This window comes from Ammospiza caudacuta, chromosome 6 (assembly GCF_027887145.1).
Source record: "Ammospiza caudacuta isolate bAmmCau1 chromosome 6, bAmmCau1.pri, whole genome shotgun sequence".
Classification (NCBI taxonomy): Eukaryota; Metazoa; Chordata; class Aves; order Passeriformes; family Passerellidae; genus Ammospiza; species Ammospiza caudacuta.
In genome coordinates, this window is record NC_080598.1 from 25,566,128 (window position 1) to 25,589,457 (window position 23,330).

The following is a 23,330-nucleotide window of genomic DNA, read 5'->3' on the forward strand; positions in this document are numbered from 1 at the left end:
CTAAATGATAGCTGGGAGGTTCTTGATTCTTCTTTTATATGGAACATCTTACACAGCCTTGTTTTCCCAAAGACCATTCTGTGATGTAGTTCCTAATGTGTCTACTGTTCCTTTCCTCAAGTCTCTTTCAGTGGTGAACAACCAGTTAAGAAGTTTTGGGACAGGACTGAGTCTTTGTTACCTCTGATGTTTTACCAGTATTTCTGAGGCTCCATAGAATTTAAATATTAAGATTGTCCATTTCTCAGTCCAGCTGTATGTGTTCGTTGATGCTGTGGAGCTCCCACCTCTCTCCCTTCTGTACCCTGCTAAGAACGGTCTGTTATAACCTTCTCTGCTAAGTTTAACCTGAAGACTCTACCTCAAATCCAGCCTGAAGCCTCCCATGTCATGAGAATTCAGCTCCCTTAGTGCATCATGCCTAATGTATTTATTTTTCCTAAAGTAGTATCAGGTTGTTTTTGATGACCAAAAGGGAGGACAATATTTGATTGTAAAGGAAGGTGCCTTGTTTCTAAGGCATTATCACACATGCACACTTGTAGAAAGCATGCACAGGACAGCTGCATTAGTCTGAATCTTTTTGTATATACAGAACCCTTCCTGACTTCTCCCTTCTTCCATCTTCAGGCTATTCCCAAGCTCTCACTGTCACTCACATTCCAGTACTCTGGATTTTCATATGAACTGCAAAGAGCTGTCAGACAACTGAGACTGCGAGACTTAAGTGACATGAAATTACTCTTAGGAAACTAACATTTCAATTTGATCCTTTTTGCCCATAAAAATGATTCACAGCAAGTAACCTATTAATCTTGGATTAATTATCCTGGCTCTTCTAATGATATTAGCTGGGAGGGTGATGGTGAAGGGTTGTCTTATCTGTAGCTGAGTGTCAGCACTTTGTCAAAGAAAGGTGATGGATGCTCAATCTACTGTTGCTGTTTGCTCTCCTCTCTGAGAGTGAAAGTTCCTGTGAATTTCCATCACGAATGTTAATAAAGATGGGAATAGAGCAAATGTGCCTTCATCGCTTGGTTGCTTGAGCAGTGACTGGGAGAACCCATCCCTATGTCATTAGCCATTTCATGCTTTGCTGCCGTAATGGAGATTTAATTAGGTTGCTGTTGTATTAATTGCCTGTATGGTTTTCTTTTCCCAAGCAGAAATCTGGAAGACTTTAGCAAATTATGGAGGCTTGAATTTGCCTGATTTCCTGCAGAAAGTGGGGTCAATAGGTCTCAGACTGTAGACGCACTCTTCAGGCAGGCAGCAGGGGGTTGGCTCTTAATGGCACTTGAGAGATGCTTAATTGCCTTTTTGAAATGTTTTTCTCAAATGAGAGGCATGGTTCTCCCATCCATTAGTGTGTGTCTACAGGCTTTTCCCTCCCTCCACCATCCTTTAGTAAGTGCAGAAGCAAAGCCTCCTTTAAAGTTGCTTTATTTTCCTAAGTTATGACCAGCAGGGGAGAATTTTCATGCCTTTCTGAAAGTAGTAGAAGTTGGGATTTAAGGAATGTACCTAAAATTTAACTTTAAAAGAGGAATTCATGACCATTTTAGATACATGTGCACGTGCTTGCACACAAATGCATGATATATTTCTTTCTGTAAGTACCTAAAATAGTCTTAGATTATGGAAAAGGAATAATGCTTTTCAAAATATATGATAGCAAGCAATTTGTTAGGAAGTGCTGTGGACAAAGAGAAAACATTTCTAGAAAAACTTCAAATGGGAGCCATCAATCTAGGTAGCAATTTTCACCCGTAAGTAATAAATAGAACATTGTCTGCAGATGGCTCTACCAGTTATTTCTTCTTGTAGGACAGAAACATAATATTTTCTTGGCACTCTGATTATGATGTTAAACCTCTGTTTCAAGTATTAATGAAAAGAGGTTTCTGAGACTTGTGGTAAGAAGCTGCTTGACATTACCAAGGTCATTCAGATAATAAGTCTTGGGGTGGGGGTTGTGTGGAAACAAGTCTGTAGTCAAGCTTTAATGAGGTGGATTATGCTCTGGTAACATTTAGATTGTGAATTGCTGTAGGAATTATTGGAGCTACAGCAAAATCAGAGGGCTGTCCCCATCTGCCACTAGTCATCTTGTACAACTAGCAAAGTATGTACAAAAGCTTTAATTTTAGAAAATGTAATAATCTGAAAGCAGATTTTTCTCAGCACATAGCAGTTGCTGAAGTAATGGATGTATATTTTCCGAATTACTGAGTGTGATTTCACTGGTAACCATGTCCCTTTCAAGAACCAAAGTTCCATATTGTACTGTTACTGTTCTTACATTATCCTATTACTCCTCTTGGGTAAAAACTCAAACTTTGTGTTTTCCATTAGGATCCTCACAAAGAGTTTAAGATGAATGCTGCTTTTACCAGACCTGATAAAATGTGTGTAGCTGAAGACCAGTCTGTCTTTTCAACTACTTCAGGAAGTCTACTGAAACATATTACTCCTACTGACAGGTCCTTGCCTGGAGCATACTCTTAGACTATCCTGGAGAAAAGAGTGTGCCAGTGCTGTGCTTAACTTTTCTGCCTCACATATTTATCCCCTCTTCAATTTTGATTTGTTCATAGAAGGAAATCATATTCACATCCTTCTTTTTTCTTCTTTACCAAAATGTTGTGATGTCTTTCAGTAAATAGGCTCTTTATCCTCCTCGTCCTTGAAGTCATTGTAGAGATGTCTAACCATTAAACATGAGGAATGTGATTGTTGAGTGTATAAAGTTAACAAAGACTAAATAGGGAAACAGAAAATTTCAACGTTTACTTCCTACAAATGTGGCCTTGTAACTGAGTCTGTAAAACTTGCTTTACTCTGATACAAGCAGGCCTATGGTATGAGTTTAGCTGGAGAATTTCACAGTATTTCTGTAAACTGCTGGCACTTGCTAACCTCTTACAAGTCTTCATAGTTTTTACAGGCTAGGATTCAAAACTTCCTTGCAAAACAGCATCATTCAGTTTCTGCTTTCCCAACTCCCCTTTTCACCTTGTCCCAAAGGGCTTGGTTTTTCCCTTTGCTTCTCTGTCCGACCCCTGATTGGAACGTCAGTTGGAATGGAAAATTTGAGACTAAAATGCTGGTGTTTTCATTCTGTCAGATGGTCCCTTTACTGCTTCTTCTCCCATGTTGTCAGCTCCAAAGGGGGTTGGCACATTCAGTGGGAATGTAGTTGTCTGTCTTGTCTCTTGCCATCTGGGCTGACTTCCCTATGCTGTGTATTGAAGTAAGATCTTTAAAGTCTCAAAAGGGATGCTCTAGTTAAAATTCACAAGGAGCAGATAACTCTGAAATTCATCTTTGAATCTCATATCTTTTAATTTTTCTTTTAATGTAATAGGTGGGCTTTCTCCACCATTGACCAAACTTTGTGGAAACTCGTACGTTGCTCCTCTTTGTACCTGCTTTTTCCCTTTTTGTTTGGGTGCACATTTTATGCCAAGCTTAAGGGTTTGTTCCTTTGCTTTTGTTGTTGTTTAACACTTTTTCACTCTGAAATTGTAGTGCTGATTAAGTTTCCCTTTTTTTATTGAGTCCTGACTCTAAATATAAATGTCTTGAAATAGTGATTAGTAAATGAGAATTGAACCATGCTGGCTGGGCTCAGTTTGCCTTGGTTTTCCTTCTCCACAAATCTATTTACCTCTTCCACTTTAGTTTTTGCCTTAATCTCTATCTGGTTGCAAAATTACAGTCAGACATAAATGAAAATTTAAATAAGGAAGAGATTGGAATAAAGGTTTTGAGAAATTGCCAAAGTCAGAATTGGAGAATTGCCTGATCTGAGCAAATTACAAATCTGATGGTTAGGGTCTGGCTATATGAATTAGTCCCTGTTGTGATAATTTACCTTAAACAAATTGCTTTACTGTTTTCTTGTCTTCCTTCACAGAAATGGAGCAGTGTGAGCAACCCACTCTTCCTTCCACTGATCCCACCTCAGTCCCAAGGTTTCACAGCCGTGGTTCTGACCTATGACCGAGTGGAGAGCCTTTTCCGAGTTATCACCGAGGTGTCCAAAGTGCCCAGTCTATCCAAATTGTTGGTAGTCTGGAACAACCAGAATAAGAATCCACCAGAAGGTAAAAACCCGTGGAAGGGATGGTGGAGGAAGGTGAAACTGGGCATAGCATATCTATTGACACCTGTTACAGAATGACCTCTCTTCTACATGATTTATATTCAAGAAGTATTTCATGGTTCTTTCAAAATAATTGGTTGGGATTTTTTGTGACAAAGTGTTTGAAAGTAAAGTAAGAGAAAGCAAAGTAGATAACAAGAACAAAAGCATACCAGTGGTTGTGTTGCTAACTTCTGAATCAAAAGTTATATAGTATTGCAGAAACATTTCTGTCCTCAACATTTTTAGAGGGAGTAGTAAGGAGAAGCTTATTTTTGATCTGTCAATACTTGCTTTTATTTCTTTGTAGACAGACTTTTGTCACAGTGTATATACTGCTGCTACTGGACTGTTTCTAGAGCAAATGTGGTTCAAAGCAAAGTAGTTTGGATGCTTGGAGCTATAAAATAAGTGAATATGTTGATTGATTGAGAAATGAAATGAAAATTTGGGTCATTTCAGGTGTCCAGAATGGAGTCTCCATATCACTAGAATATCATGTGAAAATGCTAATGCTTGCCCAGTAAGACAATACATAAGTGCCTATTTTAAACTATTTCTGTTTCCAATACATTCAGTATACTGTGCTGCTCTCTGTAGTATGTGAGTGAGTCTGGTGTCATCTGCATGGTTTTTAAATTGTTTTTAATATGTGGTTATTTTAAAATGAGGACTCATTCACAGGGATTTTCCCGAGTTATTTATATGTGTAGATTTTTGGAATGAGGTTTGATTTCAAAGGTATATTAATTACTCCAGTGTGAATTCAATGCTGTAAATCTCTCAATTATTTTGTTTTCAGTAGCTGAGGTGTACTTTGCCAGCCTGGCATACTGCTGTACTCTATCCCCTTGAACCAGGTCTTAATCTCAGTCTGCCCAGTCCTCACAGCTTGCTGCCTACATTTTCAAACCAAAGATCCCTATCCCATGTTTTTTTGTCTCCTTCTATGCAATGTCATTGTACACTCCATGGGCTGCTCTGTGTCCAACCAACTCCTTTCTTTCCCATCTTAGGCTGCCTGCCTCCTGACACCGTGCTGCTCCTAATCTGTTCCCAGGTCCTCAGCTCGAAACGCATGTCCTGACATTAGTGAATTCCATTATGAAATCACCATGGAATAAATGGGAGATCTTGCCCCATGTAAGGGACACTAGCTAGGCTTGGCCTTTGGTAATCCTCTCCAGTGCTAGACAGACTCTCCAACACTGCCCATTTTATTTCTGTGCTTACTGTACTTACCTTCCCTAGGGCGACTTTCTCCAAGGTCTGAACACCAGTACTAAAATCCTGAGTATTGTGCTGGGCAATTAAAGCCTCCTCATTCTGGATTAAATATTGTAGCTATAGTAGCTGAAATGAAACTGGTTCCCATGTGCTGTGCATATGGATCTGTCATTCTCATCTGAAAATGTGGTGATTTTGTGGGACAAGAAATGTTGCCTTCTAGGAATACGTTCAAAAGAAATGTTGTATCGTGGATTCTTCTGAAGCAAGGATTCTTCTCCTGTGTTGTTAGGACTCTTCACTTTATAATTCTCTTTCCAGAGGCTTCAACTGCTGCTTTGTTCTACTCTTCAAGGTTAGTTATTCTTCATAGCAGCAAGATGCAACATAGAAATTAATCCCTGACCACTTGTCTCAATTTACCATCTCCTAAGAGCTGCTTAGAGCCAAGCTATTGCTACCATTCACTTGGCTCATTTGCCATTTTGGCAACTTGCTGCAGTTGGAAGCAGAATAACTTTATTGCTTACTTTAAAAAGTGTTCTTTATTACTTCTGGGCTAAATACCTCAAGTTTAGTCATATTTTAAATGTTTTGCAACCCTTTAGAGTAAAAATTGTAGTGTATAAATTGATAGCAACAGGAATTTTTGAAGTAAGCAGTTATTTTCTAAAAGAAAAAAAGCTTAGTGATATATACATTTATGTGATCACTGAGTGTGGGTGGATTCAACCCAAATGAATTGTTTTCACATTTCCTTCAAGTGAGTCTGAGATACAGGAGAGCTGAAGCAAATAGATCATTAAAATGACCTTTTCAATAATTGTTTTCATCCTGAAAATCAAAGTGTGTTTGATTTTTTTCTGCCTCTATTACCCCTAAGTTATAAACTAGTTAAAAAAAACCCAACCTGTAGAACTTAAAATTGTGGACTTGAGAGCACAGTTGAAAGCATAAGCAGTTTTGTCCTTGCATTAGCCTAAGCATTGCATTGAAGCGAATAACTATTTGTTTTTAGTGTCCCTTTTCCCTTTATTGCTGTTATAATCATTGTAATCTCTTGGCCCATGGCTAGAGAGAGGTCAGTTTGATTAAATGAACTTGTTTTATTCCAGATCCATGCAGGGCATTCCACTTGGCTCTTCAGCCAGTCTCTCGTTCAGTCTGTCTATTAGTGATCCTAATCCTCGGACTTCAAAGCTTCTGCTGTTTATAGCCTGTTAAAGCCAGGAAGTTTCTGATGGATTAGAACAAGGAATGAGTTTGAAGTTTGTAATGTGCACCACTGTCACTGATAAAGTCTAGTTTATTACCCTACAGTAGTATCTGCACTTTTATGGCTATTCATTTTTAATTGGTTGTAGTAAAGCAGAGGTGCTTAACCTTCTAGAGCATCAGGTGCTTTATTTCTTGGTCCTTTCCACGTAAGAGACATGTTTCAGTACAGAAGCAGATCTTGGCATTTGTCATTGCAGCTTTTCATGTCTTCGTTTTGTTTTGCATGTGTAAGTGGGAGGGCTGAGTGAAGAACATCCAAATTGCCTTCCTTAGTGCGTATGTGTGCTAAATTGCAAATTGGGCTTAGGTTTCCTGGGATGCAGCTGGCAAAGTGCCACACAAGTGACATGTGGCCTATCCTTTCTTTCCTCTGTCATCACCAGAAAATTATTATAACTGAAAATACCATTATTATCAAAACAATATGATATGCATTTGCAATAGTGCCTTTATGTAATGATACGACTTAGGAGGAAAACTGGGTGAAAATTATATACTCTAAAAATTGTACAAAATTTAAGATCATGGAGTCACAGGTGGTCACTGCCATCAGTAGTGCTGAGCATCCCAACTAAGAGGTTGTAGCTGATTTCAGCTGCTGTGCAGTGGTAACAAGTGTGGGGAGTGTGCAAGGTGTCTGGAAACAAACTCTTTTCAAACCTAAACCTCTCAGGGCAGATGCAGCTCTGATGCAACAGAATTTTTTTGATATGTTGGCTGGTAAAAAAGGTAAGCAGGTAAGAGGGCAATGGATTAATTACTTGACTGGAAAGTTTTCAACCAAGTAATGTGAAAAATATAAAATTGGAGAACTACATGTATGTGAGTGGGTTAGATATCAGTAGTAATTTTAAGATTGTTTTTTGCTTAGCCTTAAGAGTTTGCAAGGGTGATTTTTTTTAACCTAATGTCTGAGAGCTGTCTGTGGAAGTCTGAACTGATGGTTCTGTGTTTTCTTTAGAATCAGTGAAAAGAAACAAGATGAACTATGACAAACACAGATGTCTTGTGCAAAGACAACAAAGTTTGAAGTTTACGCTACATTTTTGATGGTAAAAATATTGAATCTTATATGTGAAATAGCAGAAAGAAAATATCACATACAGTGATGATTCTACTTTGGAACCTTAAAATATTATAGAATCAGCTTGTTATCTTAAGTACTCAATGCATTTAGGGACGTGATCTCTGCTCAGTGTCTTTGGCTGAGTTTTGCTTATTTTCTGTGCCGTGACTTGTATGCAAGAAGCCCATCAATGCAGCAGTAATGTCAGTAGGCCCATAACTGTGTGTATAATACTAATAAAAATAGTAAAAGCCTTGAAATACTAGAGGAAAAAAATCTATTTTTTCCCGTCACAATGGATCAATTAAAATAAACATTGTGGTCTAAGTGCCTGCCGCTGGGAATATTTTGTAGAAATTATGATTTTCTCCATCAGCCAAATATTTTTTCCTTTCATTTGTGTTTTTTCTAAATTGCTAGTTCTGAAATTCAAGAAAATAGTCTGTAATAGAAATTCCCACCAATATTTGTTTCAGACAAGTGAAGAAACCACTTTGTCTACCACATAAATAATATTATAATGTAAAAATCTGTTACTGTTAGTAAAGATGCAACAAGCTAGAAATCATGTGTGATGGACTGATTCCTTTGGTTGTATTATAAAAATGAAAAATGTATTTTAAAGAGTGTGTATTTTCTGTTTAGTTGTGGATCCTGGAGCTAAGTTGCTATAAACTTCTTATAGTATTACTGAAACAATAATCTTTGTATTTCTATTTGATGCTGTTAATGGACAACATTGATATAAACTGTTGGGGCTAAAGAAAGTGAGTATCCTTTGGATTGCTGTACCTTAAGGAAGTATTATCTAAAAACAAATTAATAAAAACAACTGCAGTGACAGGTTTGGGATTTTTTTGAATACTGTGCCTTTGGAACTCAGCACTGGTTTTTTAACCCAGGAATGGATTTTTTAACTTCTAAGTTTTTAATTAATTTGGCTTCTTGATGATGGACTTAATGCCATTTTCCTTGATTAGCTAGAGAATTAATTCATGATGATTTTAGTCTTCCATAAGGCATATTACAAGCATTTTGCAATACTGCTTCCTAGGGAAATCTGGAAAGTTAGCCTATCAAACTGATCTTAAAACACTGGGCTCTTGTGTCCTAGAACCAAATGTTCTGTTTTGTTATACACAAGAGAAATTCTATGGATTTCTGTAGAACAATATAAACACTTTATTGTGAGTAGAATGCACCTGTTTTGAGCTCTAAACAGACTTTTTCACTCAGCCATAATGGAAGGAATTCTGATAATAAGTAGATCTGCCATGCCTGATGTTGCTTCCGACAATTTTTTTAAACTTCATACTTCGGCAAAATTCTGCCATTCTGTATCAGAGACTGAAAAAGTGTTAATTAGGTTTCATCAGCAACGTTCAATTAGCTACATTCATGCCAACTACTATGGACTAGCTAGAATAAGCATCAGATGAGAGCTTGTACAAAAGTTCAGGTATGAGTATTGGTTATGCTGTATGGGATTCTGTGCAACTGCAAGTACAAACACAGCATGTTTAGAGATGTTTTCTGCCAGTTTTTTATCAGTCTTTGTTTACCTTGCAAAACTTCTGGAAGGGTTTTTCCTTTTTATATTTCCAAATGGACTCCATAGAAGTTTTGAGAAGTGAGAGCGTTATATGAATTAATGTTCTGGACCCAGATTATCACTAGTCATGAGATATTCTTAGCTGTTATTGAGGCAGTAAAGCAGAAAAAAAAAATGTTTGTACAAATGTCTTTGTATGAGTCATCAAAATGCCATGATTTTAGCCAGTAAGTGGATTTTTAAAAATTTGTTATATTGGTTTTCATACTGACAGGCATTCAGTTCTTTCCATCAGGAGTGTATGCTGTGTTTCCAGTTCCTCATTATCCTTACCTGCTGCTTCCAATTGCAAATGCAACAAACCATCTGCATTCAAGTATTACTTGCTATTTTTTGAACTTGATACTACTTAGAAGTGGTGTCCCAAGAATAGTGGTTAGCTCTGTACAGCTGCTGTACTGATTCTCATTTTTCCTACGCTGAGTGTTGAAACTGGGAATGGATGATAAGTATGCAGAGCAAGTAATTCCCTTTGTAAATACACTTCTGTCTGCTGACAAGATCAGCAATAATGTTTGGGCTGCAAAAGGACTTGCTGAGATGTTATTAGCTTCCCAGTTTCTCAGAAGCAGGGATACAGAGAATGGTACTATTTAACAACATGATGATGTGACCTGGCTCTGGCTGGGAAAGGGTTAATTTTTGCAGCCTGTACCACCTCACTATTCTGTACTACCTCTCTCAGTTCGAGGGAAAGGGAGTCTCTTCCAAGGAGAAGGGCTTCCTTCTGGTGGAAAAAACTTGCTGGGAGGAGCTGTCTGGTATTGTCTGTTGTTGGGTTTTCTTCCATGAGAATAGTTTCTTTTCCTGTACCCTGTTGTTAGTAGGTTGCCACTACTGTTCATTTTATCTCATTGCTGTTTGCAGTAAGTTGCTTTTACCTCAACCTGTGATCTTTGCCTTTTGTGCCTCCAATTCTCCTCCTCTCCATCCTCCTGCAGCAGGTAGGGGGAAGGGAAAGAGGGAGAGAGTTGTGTGGTTTGGAAAGTCTTGGTGGGGTACTGAACTGGGGAGCACCATTCCCAAACCATGGCACAGTGCCATTTCTCTTTGAAAAGAAATAATACATTCCATGGAAATATTGCACTCTATTATTTTTAATGATCCCCCTTTTATGTATGATGTAACAGTTCATTCAGTACTGAAAACAGGGCTGGATTTCAGACTAAGAAATCATTTTTTATATATGAACAGTGTGCAAGCTTAGTTACATTTTCATTACAAACATCTGATCACAAGCCTAGGGAGGTGTGGAAAGTGAGAGAGGTTTTTTGTGAGAGGGTATTCCTTTAGGTTATAATGAAATTGCCTCTTTCTCATGAGTGTCCTCCCTTCTCTTATCTGCATGTCTCATGTGATTCACTGGCAGCTGTAGCTGAGAAACACATAATTAGAAGATGGGATTTTTTGCTGCTCTTTTATATGGGAGTGTTTTAACTGCAAATGTAACTATGGCACCTTTTTATCCTACAGTTTAAATCATCTTGAAATCATGCTTGAAAATTTTGCTGTGAGATTTGGACTTGCAGGACCTGTGGGCTGGCCAGAATCACCACCATGTATGGGTTGTTAGGGTCTGTAAGCCCATTAGAAGAGGGAGCTGCATTGGACAAAGTTGGGAAACTGATGATTTTGTGTTGAGAGGACCACACACTGTTTCTATGGGCTTCTCTAGCAATCAGTGCATCAGTAGTCCTAAATAGCAGATAATTCCAATCGTGACCTGAGTCATTACCAGAGAGCAAGTGTAAGTGTTATTCACTCTACTCCTGATTGTTTCAGTATGACACACAATAGGAGATGCCTGTCATTCTCTTCAGAATCCTTACATACATAGACTTGTATTCACTCCAGAGAGCTCTAATTCCATAATTTGCTTCTATTTTCAGCTGCATCACAGAGTCCTCACTGATTTTTAAAAAGTAAGAGTAGTCCCCAGTCCAAACATGCATTTTTATTTTTGTACAAAGGATCTTGTGCCATGATGTAAGATTCTTAAGCTTCTTTTGTGTTTGTCATACTCTATTGTATGTCTGACTGTAAGAATACAGCCTGTGCTTTTACCTTGGTTATAACAAAATCTTATAAACTGAGAATTTCCTCCATATATGTTTTGCTAGTGCTGAAGTTTCTCAGAACTTTCCAAGCAGTTTCTGTAAATTCAAAGTCTGATATTACAGAAGTGGCAAACCTTTTTCTAATTGCTCTTTAAATACATATACTTTTCTTTTGTGGTCCTTTAAAATAAATATTGGCAATTTTAACCTTCCTGATAGATTCTAAAACTTTGACTTCTGAAGTGACTGTTGTCTTTTTTATATATGTATTTCTTTTGGAGTTCCTGTGGCAGAGCTAATTTGTAATACTTGGATCTCTCACTGGAGCCTGCTGTCCTTTATGATAGCAAATTTTGCCAGGGTTGCCATTTGTTACCCAGGTGCCATTTTGTCCTAACATCTCCCATGTGCTTCCACCTCTGTAGGGGCAGCAGGCTCCAGTATCAAGTCAGCCTCTAGGCAGCAAGTAGCCTTGTGCATTTTGCATGCTGCAGAGTAACTGGTACCCTGATGTCTTATTCAGAGTTTCTCCAAAATGCTTGTATTTTCTTTTCATTAATCTAAGGCTAAATTCAGAAACTTTATATTATGTTTCTCAAAGCACAAATATTTGACAGTAACATACCCGTTGTTGAGAACTGGTCATTTTGAGAGACTTTCCAAGACCTTAGTAAATCATGTGGATTTAAGAGGATTTGCTGACATCTGAGATGCGTGCTGATTATAATTAGATTACATCTTCATTTTTCATACACTTTTCATTTTTTTTTTCTTCTCTAACTATTTTTTATGCAAGTGACATGTCTGTTAGTAAGCTATCAAATAGCTGATTTTTCAGAAGAGCTAGAAGTTTAATACTTACATACATGCTTGTTTTTCCAAATTATTATTTTTTGATCCTAGTGATTTTTCAGTTTCAATTTCTGTTTCAATCTATTCCTGCACTTTGTTGCAATTTGGTTGTCATTTTTTTTTCAAAATGTAGCAGACACAAAAAGAATAGAAGGCTGAATAAAAGAATGCTTAACATGTACCAAATGTAAACTTTGATGCTACACATAAATACAAATTTACAAATTCATGCCTACATATGACAATTCTGATTGCAGCTGAAACACTTGTAACAGTATTTTTGGGATCGTTCAGGCTGCATAAAGTTATTTTATACTAATTCTGGGGTTACATTTGGATAATTATAGGCAATTATCCAAAGGTCTTTAAGAAGCTTGCAAACATTACACAGTCTGTAGTTCTTATGAGGCAATGACATCTGTCTCTGTGAGGTACCTGTAAGTGTCTGTTATCATTTATAAAATGGCACTTGCACATTGTATGCTAAACCAGTAAGAAAGCAGTGAGTGAAATCAAGAATACTAATTTGCAATAATCACTTCCAGTCATTCAATGCTACTGCCTCCTAAGGTTACAATGACTAGGAAGCTGAAAATTTCAGAATGTCACTGGTCTCCTACTGGAATCATCATTTCAGATTGTGATTCCTGCAGGGCTTTTAAAGACCTTATGGTGGGTGCTGAGAATAAAATGAGCTTGTAATGCTGTAACTGGAATCAATGCTCCATTTCTGTAGTGGCCCCAAGGAGCTTGCTGTATGTCCCCAGCTGGTGGCTGACTGTGACTCCCCTGGAGTCCATCAGTGATGGGATTGAATCCTTCCAGCTGACTGCTGGTCAATATCACTCAAACGTGCTAGGGCTAATGCCTTGCGCCTTCTAGTAGAAAGACAAGGGTTGAGTGAAACAGGACAAGAACATGCATACGTGTCAAATAAAGGCCATGGTCTGCAAGACCACACAGATAAAAGTAGATTTTACAGACATGGTTTCAAACTTACAGGAAAAACCTTGGGGTAGGAAACTGAATACTGAATACAGATTTGGCCAGTAAATATCACAACGTGTTTCTTTTTTTTTTTTCTTTTTTTTTTTTTTTTTGGCCACCCATGCCTGCCAATCCTTTCTAAAATACAGCTCCAAGAAAAACTGACTTTTGAAGACTTTCTGTGGTTTGGAAATACTGCTTTGTTTTCCTGAGTGAAGTAGTGTTCAGACTCTGGTGTCTTTTAGCAGTGTGCAGATTTGTGAGGTTTTTGAGTATTGTGTGAGCTGTTAAGTCTGAGAGGCCCAGTGGTGATGGAGATGGACACTTCTTCCTGAGAGCAAATTTTACTTGTACATGTGGGAATGAAGCAGCTTCTCCTCTTCTCTGGTACTCTTCCTACTGCAACAGACTGACAGTGGAAAGAGTGCAGAACTGTCTTGGAGGCAGACCTGATTCAAGGTGATAATGGAAGTGAAAGTGTGTGCACATAATTGTATCCTATTATTTTTGGTGTTTGTCAGCCAGCATTCTTCAGATCCTTCTGTTGAGAACAATTCCAGAATATGACCATATGCTGTTGTTTAAAAACTTAAACCATTTCCTTAGGTTAGGATTTCTCTTTATTTTTGTCCTTACAGTGGCTTTTTTCATTGACACCTGTTTTAACTTCCACTTTTTATTCTCAGAACACAAAAACAAGGATCTTATTTCCTTATGCTCTTTTCTGAATTTCTGTATTTGCTCCCCATGTCCTAGTAGTTTGATTCAAACTTCCTATTTTTTCCTGGTGACAGTCAACCATCTTACTGTTCATGGAGTTTGAGGCAGAAGGTGCAGTAAGACCATCTGGGTTGACCTGTGTGTCTTAAGTCACCACATTGCCTTTCTTTTCAGTCCAGTGACTTCAAACTTGACTGCATCTTCTATAATAATACCCAGCCTTGTTGAAAGACAAGATGTACAGAACCAATTGCTATCCTTTTAAACTTTTGCCAGAGGTTAACCACTGTTGCTATTAAAAATGTGTGCCTTATTTATACTTTGAATTTGTCTGGCTTTAGATTCCAGTCATTGTTTTTTGTTATGTCTTTCTCCAATTTGTTGGAGGTACATGTCATTTTACTTCTTGTGTAGGTGCTTGTTAAACTTGTTAAGCAAATCTACTTTTTGTTCATTCTTTTAGTAAACTAAACAGATTGATTTGCATGTTCTACTAAAAGGCATTTTCTCCTGACCTCACATAACTCATGTGATTCTTTCTCTACCATTTTCAGTGTTTTAACATGGTTTGAAATATAAAAGCGCCAGAATGAAACAGTATTTTAGCTCTGTCTTTCTGTGTCTGCATATAGGTAAAATTGTCCTGCCCTTTGCCCTGACTTCTTACTACATACCCATCTATACATACAAAAATTATATAAATCCATTCTGCTGCAGCAGCATGCTGAGAACTAGTGTCTGCTCTATCCTGTTAATCCTTTTCAGAAGCTGTTTTTAGGGAGAAAGTTGCCTTGGTCCTAGTGTTTAATTGTGTCTCAAAAGTGTCAGTGTGTTTTTTGTTCAAATGCACCTAGTTTTACAAAGCAGTCCTGTCATATAGAGTTCAGTAAGCTCTGTGTGACTTTATTGTGCTCACTGTTTTTCATGTCTCCAGGCTTTGTGTCACTTGCAAACTGCACTGAAAATTTATATATATTTCAGACATGAAAATGCCAGTGCCTTCAGGCCCAGTATCAGTTCCTCTAGACTCCACTTACCACAGAATCAGAGAATGGCTAAGCTTGGAAAGGACTTCTGGAGATCAGGTGTCCAGTTCCCCTCTCAAGCAGGAACATGCGCTCTTCAAGAGCAGAGATTTCATTACGTCATTGGGCAGCCTTGTTAGTGCTCAGTCACACTCACTCTGGAAGGGTCTCCCCTGATGTTTGGAGGGAGCCTCCAATGTTTCAGTTTGTGCCATTGCCTCTGGTCCTTTTACTGGCCACCAGTGAAGGGAGTCTGGTTCTCTCTTCTTTGCATCTTCCCTTCAGGTATTTGTTCATAGTGGTGAGACCTTCCTTGAGCCTTCTCTAGACTAAATAGCCACAGCAGTTTCAGCTTTTTTTTTTTGTAGGGAAGATGCTCCAGTGCCATCATTACCTTTGTGGTTCTTTCCTGAACTCTCTCCAGTTTGCCCATGTCTCTCTTGCTTTTAATTAAAATACATTTTCACAAACAGTTGCTTTTGGGATGCATCATACTGTAATGACTACTGTTAACCTTTGTGCTAGAAATTGTGCATGGTTATATGCATTTGGAATGAATGTTTAATATTCAGACCTTCCGTTTCCTTTAGCTTGGTGCTCTATATTTACACCTATAGTTATTCTTTTGTAGGAATAGAATAGGGTTTTGAAAATTTTTGAATATATGTAGAAGCTGTTAACATGACACTTAAGGTGCTACATGTTAAACACATAGGAAAAAATAGAAATGATACCATAGTATTAATTGGTAGGGTGAATTTGATCCAGTTTTGTATCTGTGGGGGGCTCTGTTGCCATTTAAATCCTCATCTGACTTGTGAATTTAATGGTTGTGTACTCCAGTGCTCTATTCTACTTGGATGAATGCTATAGGGCACAAGTTAGAATCCATTTGTATTTATCTAGTTTTAAATTATCACTGTAACTTAGGACTTTGAAGATGAAAGAAATTGTTGAGACACAGAATCTACTCCTTAGCAATAGTCAATAGTGCTAAACATTTAATTGATATAATAATTTCTTTTTTTGCTTAGCCCTTGATAGAACTAACATTCTTAATCAAATTATTTATGATCCTAGACTTCCAGTCAGTGATTGTATACTGCAGCTTCAAATTATTTTAGTTGCAGTTGAGTGAAGTATCTTTTCACACTGTGTGCCCTGAACCAATATGTATTATCCCTGCACTTGCTCTGCGCGTGTTGCAAGTTGCTGTTTGGGGCAAGCTATCCTCTGTGTAGCTGCCCATGAAGCTCTTTGTTGAGAGATACAGAGGGAAATGCAGCTGAACTTCTGTCTCTTGCCTTCGTTGCTCTCATGTTTGCCAAACCGAAACTGCTGTAAATTCACCATTAAGAAACATTTGTTTAGGAGCAAAGAAGAAAAGAGTAAAAAGCAGCTAAGATGGATATGCATATTCAGAAGTAAAGTATAACATTGAATTCTATTTCTTTCAATTTTTCTCTTTAGATTCCCTCTGGCCAAAGATTCGTGTTCCCCTGAAAGTTGTTAGGACTGCAGAAAACAAACTTAGCAACCGCTTCTTCCCTTATGACGAGATTGAAACGGAAGCAGTGCTGGCTATTGATGATGATATCATTATGCTAACTTCAGATGAACTCCAGTTTGGCTATGAGGTAAGAGAATTGGTTTTCCCCTGTCTCCTAGGCCATCCACTGCAACATTGCATATAAAGTGGAGGAAGCACTGTGCAGTCTGTTGATTCAGATTGTTGCTCCTCTCTTTACTACAAGAGTTCAATGCTGACTGAAACAGTTTTCCAGATAGTCATTTCTTTATTGAAAAACCTGCCAGCTAAGAGGTTTTCAGTAACTGGCACAGGAGTGCAAAAGACTCCAGAAAATGTAATGGAATAAGTGTAAGGGAAGCAGTCTGAAGACTGAGCTGCATTCTTCTTAACTTCAGATAAATCAGAAATGCTAGGCAAGGGAACATGTCTTTATGGGCAAGACAAGTTTCAGAGATTAAGTGTTGGGAACAGAGGAGGGGGACCATGTCCTGGGGACATGCCGAAGTAAGGTGAAGTGCAGTGAAAGGAAGAACTGAAGAATTTCAAGGAGGTGACACATGGATCATGTGCTTGAAATGGCAAAGCTTCAGCAGCTGCTCTTGTGATGAGGGTATGGACAAAAAGAGAGCTTGTCCAAATCAGTTACCCATGGCAGTACAAAGAAGTGACAGTCTTCCTAGCTACTTGAATTGTTTGTTAAAAGTACACTTGAAGCAACACTGTTGTCTTCCTTCTAAAACTCTGTTTTGAATTAGCTAATTTTTTGTCTTCCATTTGTATTTGAGTGTATAACTGTCCATAATCATTACTGTTATATGTGCATATTTAAGATAAAGATGCTCTATTTGTAAACAAATCAGAAACATTAGAAAATGTAATACCATACTTTAAGAAAGCTTTGAATTATTTAGTCACACCTGTACATGCATTATCAACAGCAAAACAACACTGGGCTTCCTAAGTGAGAGCTAAACATGATACTGTTACCCAAGTTGAATGAAATTATGAAAACTGCTTCTCTGAGGTGGAGAAAGCTAGTGAAATGTGATAGTTGTCCAATTTTTAGCAATCTTAAGTGCAGTTAATACAAGATGATATTTTTAAAAAATACGTTGAATGTATTTCTTTAGCGTATGTACATGTGGGGTGAAATATTGCTCTTTCTCCCTCTTGAGTAAAAGAGACTGTTAGCAAGTAAAAAGCTTTTGGACTCCAGAAATGTCTTGTGATGATGTAGGTATGCTGAAGTAATAACAAAGATGTTAAGTAGTGGAGACAGAGGTTTCATCTATCATGTGTGTTTCCAGAAAGGAAATACTTTCCTTGCCAGGTTAAGAGTAGTGAGTTAATACATGAAGTGTGAAAGATGGAAGGAAGAGAAGACATCTGAAGGAAGGGGATTTTGGCTACACAGACCTTCTCTATACTTTGTTGTCTACACTGAATGTTTTAAGCACTGTACTGCAACAGCAGAGCTTACTTTTGCCTTTGTTGGTGCTTATAACTACTAGTTCTGAGAGTGATCTGATGGGATGAAACATAGCAGATCCATAATGTGCATGCTGCATAAACCCTTGCTCCATTTGCAATTTAACTTCCCTTTTCATAAAGCTGTCTCAAAGTGCCTAAGAGTAAGGAGTGACTTAAAGTCACCTAAATGACTGTGTAAGTAGTTCTGCTATTGGCAGAGCAGGTTTGAAGGGCTTTGAAGCAAAGATTCAAACTGCAGCTGAGTTCCAGCTGTGTCAGCCAGAAGTCATGTGAAGCAGAACCCTGGTTTTTTGTGTGTCTGAACTGTTGATTTTAACACCCTCAGTGGATAATATTTGTAACATCACATGTATTGAGTCTGGTCACACCAGAAAGGAATTATCCTCATGAAAAACAAAAATAAGGCAAAGAAAACTTGATGTGAATTCCCCTGTGGTTGGTGTAACTAGGGGATAGTCAGGACCTGAAACTGTTTGTCTCCTAGGATTAAGTCCAACAGGTCTAGAAATTTGATTATGCTGGCTCATTTATTGGCCTTATGGCCATGTGCCTTGGTTGCAGGGACTATTTGAGTAACAGTCCTTATATTCTGTGTGTGAATGTAACTGTTTGGACATGAGATTGTTTAGTTTGGCAGACTGGAAACTATTTCTTTTGCAGTTTTTTGCATTTTATTATAAATCCTATTCCTTTTTAATTCTGGGAAGTCAGCTTACTGCACAGTAACATTGATGGAAAATTGAAGTGCTGTATTGAGAAGATAGCTGAGACAAACCTATGAGTGATTTGAATCCTTGTATTTTGAGTTTGGCTTCACCACCCCCACTCCCTCAGTAAATTAAATGAATAGAAATGTCTTTGAATACAGAAACAGAACAAATTATTCTAGAAATACACAGTTTTCCTCGTATAGGGAGTGGGTGATGTAGCTCCTACTCTCTGGCACAGAAACCAGGGGCTGAAGATTGATCTTTCCTGTCCTTGAGTGTCTGTGACTTGCTTGACAGGCCTGAGCTGGCTCCCAGATGTTTAAATTGTCCTCAGCCTGTGATAATTTATTTATCTGTTTATGTGTGTTACCAGAAAAGTATCTCTCAAAGTCTTGACTCATTTGCAGGGGAATCCAGAGGGAACAGTAGCAGCATATAAGGTTACTAGAAAGTTTTCTTTTAAAAGTAGGTCTGCTTCTGCTTTGGTCATATGAAGGGCTGGAAACGTGACATTCAGTAATTTTCTTTTCTCTACGGACATCCTTGAGACTTTGCATTTAAACATGTGACAAAACCCTCTCTGTCACACACTTTTCTGAATGCATAGAGCAAGCCTAAAAAAAAAAAAACCTGAAAACTTTGATCTCTGTACACTTTCAGCCATAAAAAAATATAGTAACACTCAAAGTGTCAGACATTTTTTACTTGTTAAAAGTGAACTATTACGGTACAGTGATTTATGACCTTGCATAAATCCATTGGAGCAAGCAGAAAAATAGTCCCTGTGTGCTGCTGTATTAAGGTAGCAGAATACTCATGACATTCTGACTTTGAAAAAAGTAGTTCTGTTAAGTTACATGACTTTGGATGCTGCAAAAAAAACTTATGTCTAGATAATTTTTTTCCCACTTACTGAACTTTGTTGTTCACAGAGAGAGCATCAAAGAGACCCAAGAAGTGGAACAAGTATTTAGATTATCATAATCTTAAAAAGTTAAAGCAGAACCAACTCTGAAGAGTTTGGTGTTTAAATACATGACTGAAATCAAGCATTGTAGCATTCCCACCTCTGTGTCTCAGCTCGCCTTGAGGCAGATGTCATAGTATTTAGTAATTTCTTATCCTATGCTTATGTAGCAGTTTGTCCTTACAGAGACAAAATATTTCTATTAGACCAATAATAGAAATAGTCTAAATGGGTATTATTGTTCTGGGCCTATATTTTTCACTCAAAATGTGCAGTTTGGTGCATTGCTAAATCTGCATTTATTCTGTTGAAAACTTTTGGCCTTCTGCTGTTAGATGATCTTATTCTGTCTCAGAATTTTTTTTCAGTGCTTCATGTCCCTGTCACTCTTTAAAAAAATCTATTCTCTATTGCATTGCATATTTTGCTAGGCTGAAATTTTCATGAAGTTGGAATGACTTCTTCAGAGGAATTCTTCCCTGCTCATTTTGACGTTAAAAGGTTAAAAGTTTAGTTTTCAGCATTCCTTTGTAGAACAAGTACTCCAACTCTGCTTAACAAAAGAATTCTTCACTGCTGGCCACATTTAAAGCTCTTCTTCAAACTAATGATATTTTACAAAATGTGTGTGTGCAAAACATCTTGCATCCTTTAATGGACTCTGTGTTTACATTTTACTTAATTTTTTTAGTAATAGCACAAGCCATTCCTTTGAGGATTGGGAAAGAATTAAGAGTGGATGGGGCTCTGGAAGACAGAAGGAGTATGATGGGTTGAGTTTGTTTTCATTTGTAGAGAATAATCAGTGTTTCATTCTTAAAATGTCATGGTAGCTTTGGAAATGCTGACTATTTTTCTGTTCATTAAGTTGTTGGAATTGCATGTGACTTAATATAGTCTACTGAATTTAATGCATAAATGTTTGAGAATGTTTTGTAGAAGGATATGCTTCCCTGTCCTTCCGGCTACATGGAGAGTTTGCTGTTCTGATGGCACAGCAAATTGCACAGAATAGCTGAGGCTGTGAGGCAGAAAGAGCTCTGGAGAGATGAGGCTGGAGGGTGTTTTAGCTATACTGTTTATGTCACTTGAGAACTTGACTTGGAAACAAAATTACTATAATTTCCTTTTGGTTTTCCTTTACAAGACTTTTAGTAAAACTACTAAGTCAGAACTTCTTTTTGACATTTCATCTGGGAGATGCTTCATCCAAAAATATTTATCTTTAGGGTTGACTACCAGAGTCTTTGGAATGACTTATCAGCAAATAAGCATACCTCCTCTTCACTTGGCAATAGGATTTTCCTTGGATGGGTCCCTTACCAGTATTAAAGCAGACCATCCTTCTTAGTCTGAGAAAGCTAATAAGATCACTGGCTAAAATGAAATGTACTCCTAACAGACTAATAAATTATAGGCAACCATCAAACAAGAAAATGGACAGTAATACAAAATAGAGAGTAGTATTAGAATCATTACCACTGTTTTTATTCTGAAAGCTTCCTTATATGCAGTAGCTGTATATATTAATTTTGGCACAAAGCATATGTATGGATTTGGGTAATGAGCTGGATGGAGCCACTGGGAGCCTTTCCAGAATTACCATTGAATGAGCTAGTGGTGAACGTTGTGAAAAAGCCAAGCTTTTCCACTGACTTCAAAAGCATTACTTTTAAAGGGAATCTTTGTTCAAAACACCATAGTTATTTTTTAGATGCATCGAACTGACAATTGTCAGAGGCCAGGACATTCTTTTACAGAGTAGAGTTGATATTTAGAGTGACAGAAGAACATCTGTATGAGTAATGTGCATTATAGTTGGCTTCTATTTTATTTCATGTAGACTCTTGAAGATGACACCAAAGGGCAAAAACTATAAGGGCTATGAATCCAGGGTTCTGTGTTGAGAAGGCACTGCACTCCCGTGGGAAGCAGTAGCTGACTTTAATCTTTCTTTCAGCTGCTGTTAATATGCATGCCATTTCCTCTACAAGAATTCTTAGCCCAGTACGGTGCAGATCTGTGGTGTTCCATTAAATCCTTTGTTGAGCCTCAGTAGCTTATGTGGTGGTGCCTTCCAACAGCTGGGAGATAGACATTTTAATATTCAGGTTTAAAACTAAGTCATTAAATTTTTGAGTCCTGGAGAGTGAGGAATAAATTTTTGAGTGTCGTACATTTAGTTTTGTGTTCTTTATTAAGGTTTTCTACATCATATCAAAATAGATATCTCAAGGCCTCACTGGCTTGCCTGCCAGAAGTCTGTATTGTTTTAATTACCTTATGGCATCAACTTGTAAGTGTCCTATGAATTCTCTTCCTTCAGTTCCAAGTTATCTTTGCTTTCAAGAACCCTCTGTGTTGGAGCGTTGTCATATCTAAATACTATCCCAGTACTTGTGCCCTAGAGCTGTCTAGAAAGATTGATTTCTGGATAAAATAGAAGTCGAGGAGTCAGAAGATCTGGTTCCCATTCTTGTTTCCTGTATGATTTTGGCAGGTTCCCTCATCTGGACGTTTGAAATAATAACTGCTCTCATCATGGGATTCTGAAGCTGTATTAACTGACAGCAATAAAATGTGTTGAGATGTATAGATGAAAAGGTATATAGTAATGAAAAATCACAGAAACGTAGATGCAGAAGCAGTAACGTAAAACTGATTGTTTTATCATAGTTACTATGACAAAATACTTGCATAGAGTCCTTATAGTCCAGGCCTCCCAACTGAAATGCACTGACACATAGGAAGTGGCCAAAGTGAACTGCTGATGGGGTGACATTTGCAGGATGGTGGAATTCCGGATAACACTTCCTTTACTGTGCATTCAACTGTAGGGTTTCCTTGTCTTTTGTACAGATGAAAGAATTTGTGAAGGGATCCTTGGGGATTTTTGAGGTACTTTGTTCTTGTTGTTGATCTTGCATACAAAAATTTCATTATATATGCATCTGTTGTTTATACATTACCAACCTAAACCAGAAACTCTTGTAACCTGTTTGTTAGAAAGTCAAGATTCATTCTTCCAAACAAGCCTAGCAGTTATTTGGATTAGACGACAGATTTGGAATAATTTGTCTGCAAATAATGCAGACAAATTGTATCTAGCAAACAAATAGCATTCAGACCCCTCTAAACAATTATAATCCTTCCTCCCTTTTTCTCTAATGCAAAAATTGTCCATTATTTAATGTGGCCAGCAGTGTGGAGAACCGGGGTTGCGTTAATGATGCCCTTCTCCTTGTTCTTGTCTACTGTATTTGATCCTGTAGTCAGCTATAAAATAATGTATGGAGTGTCAAGGATGGTATCTTGATTGTATCCAGCTGTCTGGAACAAGTCAAGGGCAAAGCAGCCTTCCATGTAGCCAAGCACCCACTAAAGAATTCCAGAAATATTAAAATTTAAGCCAGTTCCTGACAAAGGAAGCAGGTTGGTTAGATCCAAAGCCAGCTGTGAAAGTAGTTAGGTTGTAGTCATATCTACTGAAGTTAACATCAAAAGTTTCATTTTAATTATGCTTGGGTTTAGTTAGAATTAAAATCTTTTTGAATAGTCATTTGTGTGTTTCTGTAACAATTATTTTATTAGTCCATTAGTGGCCTTTTGCTCTGGGACATGATTTCTCTGAGTTGTAGGGTCCTTCCACAGCAAGCTTAT

The 23,330-nt window shown here is 37.7% G+C and overlaps 1 protein-coding gene across 1 annotated transcript in view; it reads left to right on the plus strand.

Annotated features, from left to right (window-relative positions):
- The window catches only part of EXT2 (exostosin glycosyltransferase 2), a 71,514-nt gene that overhangs the window by 38,949 nt on the left and 9,235 nt on the right, over positions 1-23,330 (plus strand). Inside the window, exons 9-10 of the mRNA XM_058806799.1 lie at positions 3,920-4,109; positions 16,442-16,608. Of these exons, the coding sequence (XP_058662782.1) occupies positions 3,920-4,109; positions 16,442-16,608 (357 nt within the window). The remainder of the gene's footprint in view (positions 1-3,919; positions 4,110-16,441; positions 16,609-23,330) is intronic.